Genomic DNA, 11,626 nt, shown 5'->3' with positions numbered 1-11,626 from the left:
AAGGAGAGGCTGGAAAGCAGTGCTGGGAAAGGGCCCTGGGGGTGCTGGTGGGTGGCCAGTTGGCCCTGAGTCAGCAGTGCCCTGGCAGCCAGGAGGGCCAAGCCTGTGCTGGGGGCATCAGGCCCAGCATGGCCGGCCGGGCCAGGGAGGGGACTGTCCCGCTCTGCTCTGCCCTGGGGCGGCCTCACCTGCACCATTGGGGCAGTTTGGGGGGACACAATGGAAGGGAGAGATTGAGCCATTGGAGAGTGTCCAAAGGAGGGCAAGGAAGATGGGGAAGGGCCTTGGGGGTGTGAGGACACTGAGGGCACTTGGTGTGTTCAGCTGGAGAAGAGGAGACTGAGGGGAGACCTCAGTGCAGGTCCAACTTCCTGGGGAGGGGCAGAGGAGGGGCAGGCCCTGAGCTCTGCTCTGGGGGGACCACGGACAGGACTGAGGGAATGGCCTGAAGGTGTGTCAGGCAGGGTTAGGTTGGATCTTAGACAAAGATTCTTCCCCCAACAGGTGGTTGGGCACTGACCAGGCTCCCCAGGGCAGTGGGCACAGCACCAAGGCTGACAGAGCTCAGGAAGTGTTTGGATGATCCTCTCAGGCCCATGGTGTGACTTTTGGGGATGGTCCTGTGCAGGGCTAAGGGTTGGACTGGATGATCCTTGTGGGTCCCTTCCAACTCATCCTATTCTGTGATTCTCTGATTATCAACCCTGTGGTCAGCACAAACCAAAACACAGCCCTGCACCAGCCACGGGGAAGAAATTTAACTGTACTCCCCCTGAAACCAGCACACCCTTTAGGGGCTCTCCCAGAAACATCCCATAGTCCATTTTCCACCTGGAACCAGTGACTCTGAGTTCCTGCTTCCCCAGTCCCAGGAATGGTCTCCTTGTCTGCTCATTCCTCCACACTCTCGTCTCAGAGATGGCATCTTAACGAGACAAACCCCTGGGAATAATTTCCTTGTAAGTCTTCTTTTGTGGTTAATTAGACAGATCTCAGAAGTGCATTCAAAGTGAATATATTATATTATGAAAACCATGAGAAAAGATGTCTTTTTTGTGGCCCATTTTCTTTTTTCCTGTTTTTACATTGATATCAACAATCCCCAGTTGATTGATCCTGGGCACTTCCTAATTCAGTCTGAATAGATAAGAAAATCAACACCCATTATGTCTGACAATCCATCAGACTTTATCCCTATGCCCACCCCACCATTCCCTCATCAAAGCCCTGGCACTCAAAGCAGTTATGGGCAAATCTTATCTTCTTCCACTCAAGGCTGGACCTGCAGGTTTCAGCTCCTTGGCACCAACTCCCACCTGCTTGGCTTGGAGAAAGAGCTGCCCGAGACACAGAGGGATGTTCACTTATTGCCAGCAAACAAAACCAAAGGAAGGCACAGCTCAGTAAAAACCAAAACTCCTTCCCTTCCTATGTATTAAGTCCACACTACCTCCACTGAAATCCCCTTCGCACAGTGAATAGTCTTAGTTCTTCCAGCTCCAGGCACAGGGCCAGTGCCAAAGCTGGGGCAACCAGAATGCTGTTCTCATTTCCTGATCAGTCCTGCTCTGCTCGGGAAAGGAATCTCACACAAAAGCTTATTGCAGGTTCATTTATTTCACTAAAATCCAATGTGAGACTCCCCAGTTTGACTAAATCTCTGGGACACACAGGATGGGGGCTACTGAAGAAGGAGGGAATGGAAACAGGACATTTTGTTTTAAGAAAACATCAAAAGTATAGAAAATAAAAAACTATACATAAGGAAAGACCTCATTGTTCATGGGAGTTCTGGCTCACAGTGGGAGCGTCATTCAGCAAACAATATTCTACAATTCAACATCACAGACTGTCCTGACCCAAAAATCAAATCCCCTGGAGGTACACAGAGTGTTTCCCCACCCCTCTGCATCATCCACCAAGTGCACCCAAGTCCTTGAGCAGAAACAATCCCATGGGTGGCTTTGCCTTTGCTTAAGGCAGGACTCATCCAAACTGTCCTCCCCAACATATTCCTCACATGGACCACAGGGATTTTCTCCCCTTCAATGGTACAGAGAGGTTCTTTTTGGGCAGGGCCAGTTCAACTGGTAGAGTTACCTAACAAGGTTTGTGTGATGCCTTAAAGCTTTTTGGATATTTTTTTTTTATTATTTTAAAAGTAGCGGTGCAGTGAATGTAGATGTTAATGGAGCTGTATTATCTGACAACCCATATGTTCTGGGCAGTGGTGGGAGGCACAGGGGGTGTCTCCTGCCATCCAGGGGTTGTGTCCACCATTGTCAGCACGTAGAGCTTGCCTTGGTGGATTTGGGGAGTGTGCTGGGATCAATCTGCCAGGCCTGCCCACATCTCTAGTTCAGCCATCATCCCCCACCCCACAGAGGCTTTACCCTCTTGGTCTCTTTGATGGCAGCACGTTTCCCAGGTCTGGAGAACCTGCAGTTGGTGTCCAGGGTTAAATGCAGCCCTGGATCCCAAGCCCAACTGGATGTTGCACCTCTTCACTCAGGACCTGAGGTGTCCTGGGCCCAGCGAGCCAGGAATAAATCACCTTGTGTTGCCAGTCCAGCTCTACCTGAGACACTTTCATCTGGTCAGTCCCATCCCCCTGTCCATTGTTGGATGTCACTCAGGAGCCCAACTCTTGGCTCCCTGTGCATCTCCAGGATGGACTTTCACAGCCAACCTCTCAACCCGGGTGGCAGGAGGGCCTGCCCTGATAAGGCCTAAAATGCCATCAGACAATGTCAACAGTGCCAGCTCTCCTGTAAGCTGTCTGTGAGATCTGAGAGTTACCGGTGGCACCATGGGAATGGTTTTGGTGTTGAATGATGCTCAAACCAGCCTGGTTCACCCAACTCCAAACACACAGCCTGCTTTTGGAAGTTGGATGCGACAGAGAAGCTGCTCACTGGCCTGTCCATTTGTGAGGAGCAGTCAATCCCTTCCTACTAGAGAAGTCCAGTCCCCTTTCATCCAGGCAGGTTCTTCTAACACAGCCCTTCTTGGGGTAGATGTGTGGAGATTCCTGCCTTGGCTGGGGACGCCCTCCAAGGACACTCCTCAAGGCTGAGCAAAAGAAATCTCCCCACGACCGTTGGTCTGGGTGAGTTCCATCAGATCTCTACATAACAATTATTTCTTTTTGCTGACTTTAATATAATTCTTTCAATAATTGCTTCAATACAGTGCACTGTCCTATCTTATACTGTACTACCCGTAATTTTAGCCTTTGTATTGTGTAGTAAATAATTCTGCTTTAGATCTTTTGTCTGATCATTTGTATGAAAAAAAGATTCATTTTATATAAATATTCTCATTTGGCCAATTATTAAAACCTGTGGTTCAGACACACTCCTGTAATTCCTTAAATTTAATTTGTTGACAAAATCTGAGGCAAAGATTGGATCCCTTATTCCTTGAGGCTCAACAGTGGGACAACGGATCCTTGATTCCATGAGGTTGCACTGTTTCCCAGCGTTCTTGGGCTCCAGAAGGCCCTGCAGTGTCACAATGGCCCAATGATTCCATGAGATTCTGCAATGTCCCGTTGGTTCCCTTTGGTTCCAAAAGGTTCTGGGATGTCACACTGGCCCCTTGATTCCCTGACATTCCACAAAGTCCCGGGGTCCTTTTGATTCCATGAGGTTCCGCAGTGTCCCATGTTCCCTTTGGTTCCAGGAGGCCCCAGTGTATTCCAATGGCCCCTGGATTCCAGGAGATTCCACAGTGTCCTGGGGTTCCCTTGTCTCCCTGACTTTTGGCAGTGTCCAGGGTCCCTTTGTTCCCAGGAGGTTCCTTTGTTTCCATCAGGCCCTGCCACATCCCAGACTTCCTTTGGTTCCATGAGGTGCTGCAGGGTCACAATATCCCCTTTATTCCAGGAGGTTTCTCCATGTCCCAGGGTTCCTTTGGTTCCATGGGGTTCCACAGTGCCAAAACTCCCTGCTTCTTATCCTTCCAACATTTGTGGGCCCATTCTATCCCTACCTGGGATGGAGCCCCATTGTGTTTGTGCAGGAATGGATCCATGGCCATCCTGCCACTGCCCCAATTGAATGCTGCACAAACGTCACTGCAGGCCCGACCCTGGATGCAGGAACAGTCTGGGAACTCCAGGCCTGCTGACATTCAGCAGAGCCAGTCGGGGTCCCAAAGAGCACAAGGCATTGACTGCAACCCCTGCAGTTCTCTGCCATTGCTGGGGACAAATGCAGGAACTGCCAGGAGCTCTGCAGAGCCCTGACAGTGCCCCTGCAATCCCAAGCTGCATTGCCCAGCTCAACCCTCAGCACAGCCAAGGCCACAACCCTTCCTGAAAGGTGTCCCTTCTGGGCAGGGCCAGGGGGACAAACCCCTCCCTCTATCCCTGCACATGTTGGGTCCAATTCTCACCCCCCACTTAGAGACAAAGTCAGCCTACATTGGGTGTTTAGCTTTGCATTTGCTTCACTCTTTTGTGCTTCCAACACACACACACCCCAGTCTGGGCAGAGTCTGGCCCCCCAAAGAACACAAGACCTGACTAGTTGTGGCTCCCGCTGCAGGGGCTGGAACTTGGGCCACAATCTGTGCCAGGAGCAGAGAGGTCCCTCCCCACAGAAACTTCTTGGCAATGGAGTTCTTAAGAAAACGGGACAGGCTGTGGGGATCAGTGTCAGGGCACAGTCAGGGACGTGTCTTGAACATCCTCCTGTTTACCATGACCAGCTTTTTCAGCCTCTTTTCCTTCTGTTTTCTCATGCTTGTTCCTCCAGAAACCACTGTGATTCTCTCCTTGCTTTGTTTCTTTCCTAGACATCCCAGGACAAGTCTTGCCCAGTCCTCAAATCCCCTTTCTGGCTGCCCATCAGGAGTCTCAGAGCCCAAGGCCGAATTCCCCACACTCAGCTGCAAGGTCACCCTGAGAGGTTCTGCCACTGACCCACTTGCTAAAGTTTCATACAGATACCTTGGAACTTACCAAGAATCAATTTTTTACCTTTTGCACTTAGAATGGCTTCTTCAAAAACATGGTAATTCATGCCCTAGCAATGGAAATTCTTTGGAGAAGGAGTTTGGGACTTTACACTCAGAGAATCACAGAATGGTTTGGCTTGGAAGGGATATAAAAGCTCATGGGGTCCAAACACCTGGACGTGGACAGTGACATCTTCATTATTTGATGCAGTTCAAAGTTCCTGACCTTGGACAAATCCAGGGAGGGCACATCCTCTTCTCTGGGAACCTGTTGGAGTTCTTGACAGCCCCAACGGTAAATATTTCTTCATTTTTTCCAATATAAAGCTCCCTTATTTCAGCTTAAACCCATTGCCCCATATTCTGCCAATACAGACCTTGGTAAAACATATCCCTGTGACTATCTGAGACTATGAGCACAATGTTTTCATCTGCAAACACCTTAGAGAGTGCTCAGAGATGTCCCTACAAAAAGTTTGTCTCCATCTTTCTTAGAAGCCTCTGTTTTGGTGCATCCTCCCCCCATTCTCCTCAGGCCTGGTCGATGATCTCAGGAGCTCCTGACAAGCCTTGACCAAACCAACTGAGCAATGAAGAGCCCCTGGACTGGACCAGGGGTGTAGTGAAGAGTCCCTGGACTGGACCAGGTGCACCAGGATGATAAAGGTGGGAACAAGCTGGAGTGGAACATCTGGGGAACACAGGATAATCAGTCATCCCATGAAAGCCTTGGAACATTCCCTGCCTGAATCACAGCCCAAATGGAACAGATTGGATACAATTCCCCAATAGTTTGGAAACTCCAGTCATTCCTGACACCAGGATGGAAATTCAGCAGATAACTAAAGCCAGTCCCCTTGGGAGCCCACACCCGGCGGGGCTGAGGGAGGCCCTGGCAGCTCCCCAGCACCTCCCTCTCAGTGGGACACCTCTGGCAGCCTCTCCCAGCTCGGGAACCCTCCAGTTTGCAACACTGCAAAGAGCGGCGCTGATGCCCAGGGCAATTCTGATCCCCCTCCACAAACACTCCTCCATCTGTGACCCTTGTCTGGTGGGAAGTACAAAGGGATTTGGGGGAGTGTTTCCCTGACAACAAGGAGAATTTTGGAGAGGGACCTTTCCACCCCCAGCTCTTGATGTGTCCACACATCTCTGCCTGTGGTGTGAATGATGTTATTGTAAATCTCTAATTCAGTCACTGTTAAAATTGTAGCAAATGCTATTGAATCTCTCGATAACCGTTCAACTGGCCAATAACTAAATGCTACTAATCTCTTTTAACCCCTAATCTTTATGTCCAAATCCTTTGCACCCTGACCCTCTTGCATCCCAAGGCTCTGTGTAAATCATTCCCTTTCATCAAAAAATAGATATTTTCATGACTTCCACTTTAAAATCTTCCTCCTTAGCTAAACTACGAAACAACTCTAATTAGCTGTTTATGTCTTGAAGACATGAAGACAATTAAAGGAACAGAAAGAAATTGTTTTTCTGTGTTTTAATGAGCCCTATGGTGTGTTTAGAGATGAGTCCATCATCCTCACGTACTGAGAGAAGATTGAAGCAGTTGCTGAAGAAGTCAGAAGCCAAACTCCAAGTGCCTTGAAGCATTGCTGGGCCCCACTGAGGGCAGGCACTGCCAAAGGCTCCCCAGGGACTCCTTGGAGCAGCTCCTTGGAGGCCAGGAGTGCAGGCAGACAAAGGCTCTGGGCAGGCCCCTGCACTGCTGAGCAAAGCCTGCCTTGGTTTTGTGGAGCACAAAGGCCAAGGCCTGAGCCCCAGGCCCTGGCCCAGCAGATCCTGTCCCTCCCGGCTGGCTCAGGGCTGTTTGGGGGGCACTGGGATGGGAGGGGGAGGAACAACAAAGGCCCAAAACTGGGCAACCCCTGCCAGGCTGCTGAGGGAGGGGCGAGGCAGAACCCAAGTGCAGAACCTGCCAGGAAAGTTGGTTGTGGTGGCCTGAGTGGCAGAGGCAGCTGCCAGAGGCAAGGGGACAAAGACCTGGGTGCCTTTGGGCCTTGCAGCCCTGCCAGAGCCCTTGGCCATCTCTCCTGCAGGCTGTCCTGCCCTGGCCCTGCTGCTGCTCTGGCCTTGCAGGCTGCACACACCCCTCCTGCTTTCCCACCCCCTCCCAGCAGCATTTCTAGACCCTCCCTGATGTCTCTACACCAGCTCTGGCTGTTGCCATGTGCACTTGGCCTTCTGAACTTGGATCCTGAGCCCCTGTGCCACAGGACATCCCTGCCAGAGCCCAGGCCCTTCTCCTGGGGGTCACTGCAGAGCTGAGCAGATCCAGGTCACCTCCCATTCCTCTGCCCTGGGCCTGCTCTGGGCCCTCCAGATCCTTGCCCTGCTCCCAAGGGCTGTTGGGGTGGTTAATGGTCAGGGCTTAGGGTTTAGAACTCAGGGTGGGGATTAGGCAGAACTTTGGGAGGTTTGTTGTTCTACTGGTAGTGTCTGGTTCATGATTAGGGGAAGAGCTTTTTGGGCTGGGTCAGGATTAAAGCTTGGCTTTTCATACTGCTAATACAGGTTTGGGAATGGGGTGGGCATTAGAGTATAAATAAGTGTTTCGAGTTCTGGGTTTGGGCTTTGCCTTCGAGGTTTGGTTGAGGTTGGGATTAGAGCAGTGGATTCCTCTCAGTGAGAGGAGCAGCCGTTTTAGGTACTGTTGGGACTTGAGGTTACAAAGACAGTAAAGGTCTATGCAGAATGTTTGCACAGTCAGTGTTTCAGCACCCTCAGCATTCCCTGAACCTGTTTTTACCTCATCAAAATCTTTCCTCTCTGTTGGTCAAGCCCCTTGTTTTTTCCCCAAATATTCAATCCTTTTTGTCCCAGTTCCTCCTAATACTCCCCAAACTTTCATCCTGGTGGGCTCAGCTTTGTGATGACACTGTGCAACCTCATGGAATCAAGGGGCCATTGTGGCACTACAGGGCCTCGTGGAAACCAAGGAACACAGGGACACTGTGAAATCTTGTGGAACCAGGGGATCATTTAACATTTGGGGCCTCATGGAACAAAAGGAACCCTGAAACCTTTTGGAACCTCATGGAACCAGGGGGCCATTGTGTCACTGTGGAGCCTCATGGAAACAAAGAAACCCTTGGACACAGTGGAACCTCATAAAATCAAGGGGCCACTGCCACACTACAGGGCCTTTTTGGAGCCAAATGGACCTTGGGACACTGGGAAACCCTATGGAATCAAGGGGCCATTGTGACACTGGGGAAACTTGTGGGAAAAATGGAACCTATGGACACTGTGCATCTTCATGGAATCAAGGGGTCATTCTGACACTGAGGATATCTCATGGACTGAAGGGACCACCGTGACACTACAGGGCATTCTGGAGCCAAAGGAACCAGGGGACACTGTGCAGCCTCATGGAATCAAGGGGCCATTTTGACACTACAGGGCCTCGTGGAAACAAAACAAAATCCAGGCTTGTCCAGGTCCTGAGGGCAATTTAGAAGGGAGGCAGCAGTGATTTCTCCCTACAGACCCACTACTCCAGTGGTCTCTCCCTGCAGTCCATGGCTGTCCTGAGCATTTTCCCCGGTACCTCCCTGCCCTGAAGGTTTGTGGGCATCAGGCTGGAGCTGAGGAGGTTGGGCAGGTGCCTGAGGAGGGGGTAGAACAAGGGCTGTGTCCAACTGTGCCAGGAGGGCTGTGCTGGGCAAGGAGGAGGAGGCTGCAGAAAACAGTGGCACTGGGGAGGGGAGAGGAGCAGCTGGAGAGACCTTGTGCCTGCCCACGCTGGGCAGGAGCTGCCCCAGGATGGCAGCTCTGAAGCACTCCCAGGATGTCCCTGGGAACAGGAGGGGAAGAGTGGATCTGAAAATGGAACCTGGAAAGCAGAGAGCAGGAGTGTCCTGGTGACACTGCAGGAGAGTTGCAGCCCTGGAGCAAGGTGACAGAAGAAGTGACCCAGTCCATGCAGTGGCCTCAGAAGATCCCACAGTGTCCTGGAGATGCTGGAAGGGAGCCCAGCTCTGCTTCACAAGTTCCCAGAGCCTGTCCCTGCCTGTGCTCCAAGGGCTTCCACCCCCCAGGACTGTGCTCAGAGAGCACTCAGGCCTTACAGCGAGAAAGGGGCTCAGGAGGACAGTGTGGAAGTGGCAAGAGAGCAGCTCTGGGAAGACCAAGCACTGCTGCTCCCTGGCAGTGCTGCTGGGCTGGGATTATTGTCCCCTTCCTGTTTGCAAAGACACCCTGTCCTGCAGTGTGCTGTCCTTTAGGAACATCTGAGAAGAAGGTTCTTGGACAAAGAAGGCACTGCAGGGTCCTTTATTTTGTTTAAATACTCAGAGAGCACAATTCATCCTTTATACATCTCTGGGTCAAATTCAGTGGGTAGACACTAAATTAGAAGGCAGATGCATAATAATATTTTAATGAACAGAAACTTATTGCAAAAACAATCCAATGACCTCCACGAAAAACCCGAGCAGGAAGGCTGGGCCATTAGTGAGTCCCATTCTGAATGCTACACATCAGAAAACAGGCACTTTACTGCTCCTGAAAAGTATCCAGTCATCATTTTCCTCAGGGCATCCTTGAGCTCCTGGTTCCTCAGGCTGTAGATGAAGGGGTTCAGTGCTGGAGGCACCACTGAATACAGAACTGACAGGGCCAGATCCAGGGATGGGGAAGAGGTGGAGGAAGGCTTCAAGTGGGCAAATATACCAGTGCTGACAACCAGGGAAACCACAGCCAGGTGAGGGAGGCAGGTGGAAAAGGCTTTGTGCCGTCCCTGCTGAGAGGGGATCCTCAGCACAGCCCTGAAGATCTGCACATAGGAGAAAACAATGAAAACAAAACAACCAAGTGCTAAAGAGATGAAAAACAAGAGAAGCCAGATTTTCCTGATGCTGGAGTGTGAGCAGGAGAGCTTGAGGATGTGTGGGATTTCACAGAAGAACTGGCCCAGGGCATTGCCCTGGCACAGGGGCAGGGAAAATGTATTGGCTGTGTGCAGCAGAGAATTGAGAAAGCCAGTGGCCCAGGCAGCTGCTGCCATGTGGGCACAAGCTCTGCTGCCCAGGAGGGTCCCATAGTGCAGGGGTTTGCAGATGGCAACGTAGCGGTCGTAGCACATGACGGTGAGGAGGAAATACTCTGCTGTGATGAAGAAGACAAAGAAAAAGACCTGTGCAGCACATCCCGTGTAGGAGATGGTTGTGGTGTTCTGGAGGGAATTGTGCATGGCTTTGGGGACAGTGGTGCAGATGCAGCCCAGGTCTGTGAGGGAGAGGTTGAGCAGGAAGAAGCCCATGGGGGTGTGCAGGTGGTGGTCGCAGGCTACGGCGCTGAGGATGAGGCCGTTGGCCAGGAGGGCAGCCAGGGAGATGGCCAGGAAGAGCCAGAAGTGCAGGAGCTGCAGCTCCCGCCTGTCTGCCAATGCCAGGAGGAGGAACTGGGACATGGAGCTGCTGTTGGACATTTGCTCCTTCCTCAGAGTATTTGATCTGTTGAGGAGGAAAAGTCACTGCTGAGTTAGACCAGGCTTCTGCAGCCAAACATTACCCATCTCACAGCCACCCCACTCTCAGGCTCTCTCTCCTCTCTCAGTCCTCCCTGCAGCTTCCTCCTCTGAGCTCTGCCTTTTGCTGGCTGAGGGGACCATTGGAAGCAGGAACTCTGGGATGGGCTCCCAAGGACTTTTTCTTGCTCTGCTGGGAGAGGGAACCTGGAATGCAGGGTGATCTCAAATTAAATGTACTCGTGATACATCCAAGAGCTTCTCAGCTTTGCTGTTTGCAATTTGCCCAAATGAAGGACTGAGCTCAGGGAATTCTTTGGATTTGTTCACCCACTTGCACCTGCCACACTTAGGAGTGGTTGTGGAGGTTTGAAATCCCTGACATTCCTATTGCACTGCAGGTCAACTCTTTTGGGTTCTGAGGGGCACAGGGACGGTCCCTTAGTGCAGAGAGAAGAGCTGCTCTGCCCATCAGTCCTGGGCTCAGCTGCCCTGTGCTGGCAGCTTGGAGCTGGAGGAGCATCACACTCAACTGTTTCCCTCCAAAGAAACTGCCCAGAGATCCAGAAATCCATGTGCAAAGAACAGACTGACACACTCCTCTCCTTTTCTTCTCTCCCCTCCCAGACTGAGACACAAAATGCTCCTTGCAGCTGCCCAGAGCATTTGCATGGATTTAGCACTGAGGAGTTTTCTCCATGGGGATCCTGTGCAGCATAGAAATACTCTGGCAGAGCTGTGCCCTTCTGGAGGGCACCTGCAGCCCTGCAGGACACCCAGGCAAACAGCTGAATCCCCTGAAGGTGCCTGGAGGGCACTTGGGCACTTGGCTCCCACAGACACATCCCCACAGCAGCACCCAAAGGGTTTGTGTCTGCACAGGAATCTGCCCCCCCCCCCAAAAACCCCACACTGGCTCAGAAAACCCACTGGTGAGAACAGGGAGAGCTCAGGCAGCAGGGGATGGCAGGGAAATGCCACAGTGCTGCTGCCAAGGGAGGAGGGACACACAGAGACAGCTGGAAATCAGGGCCCTGTCCTTGCCTGGGCTCTGGCTGCTGCAGGGCAATGCACAGCCCAGCCCCCGTGGGCCTGAGGGCACAGGCTCTGCTTCGGCTGGGAAAGGAGCCCAGGCAGGAGCTGCTCAGGGAAGGGGTCTGTGCCACAGGGACAGCA

The 11,626-nt window shown here is 51.9% G+C and overlaps 1 protein-coding gene across 1 annotated transcript; it reads right to left on the bottom strand.

The window, feature by feature from the left end:
- Positions 1–9,454: 9,454 nt before the first annotated feature.
- Positions 9,455–10,411, bottom strand: LOC116781309 (olfactory receptor 14J1-like). The gene has a single exon (XM_032677007.1). The coding sequence runs from the start codon at positions 10,409–10,411 to the stop codon at positions 9,455–9,457; it is 957 nt and encodes a 318-aa protein (XP_032532898.1).
- Positions 10,412–11,626: the final 1,215 nt, after the last annotated feature.

This window comes from Chiroxiphia lanceolata (assembly GCF_009829145.1).
Source record: "Chiroxiphia lanceolata isolate bChiLan1 chromosome W unlocalized genomic scaffold, bChiLan1.pri scaffold_40_arrow_ctg1, whole genome shotgun sequence".
NCBI lineage: Eukaryota > Metazoa > Chordata > Aves > Passeriformes > Pipridae > Chiroxiphia > Chiroxiphia lanceolata.
This window is presented reverse-complemented; position numbering and strand designations above follow the sequence as displayed.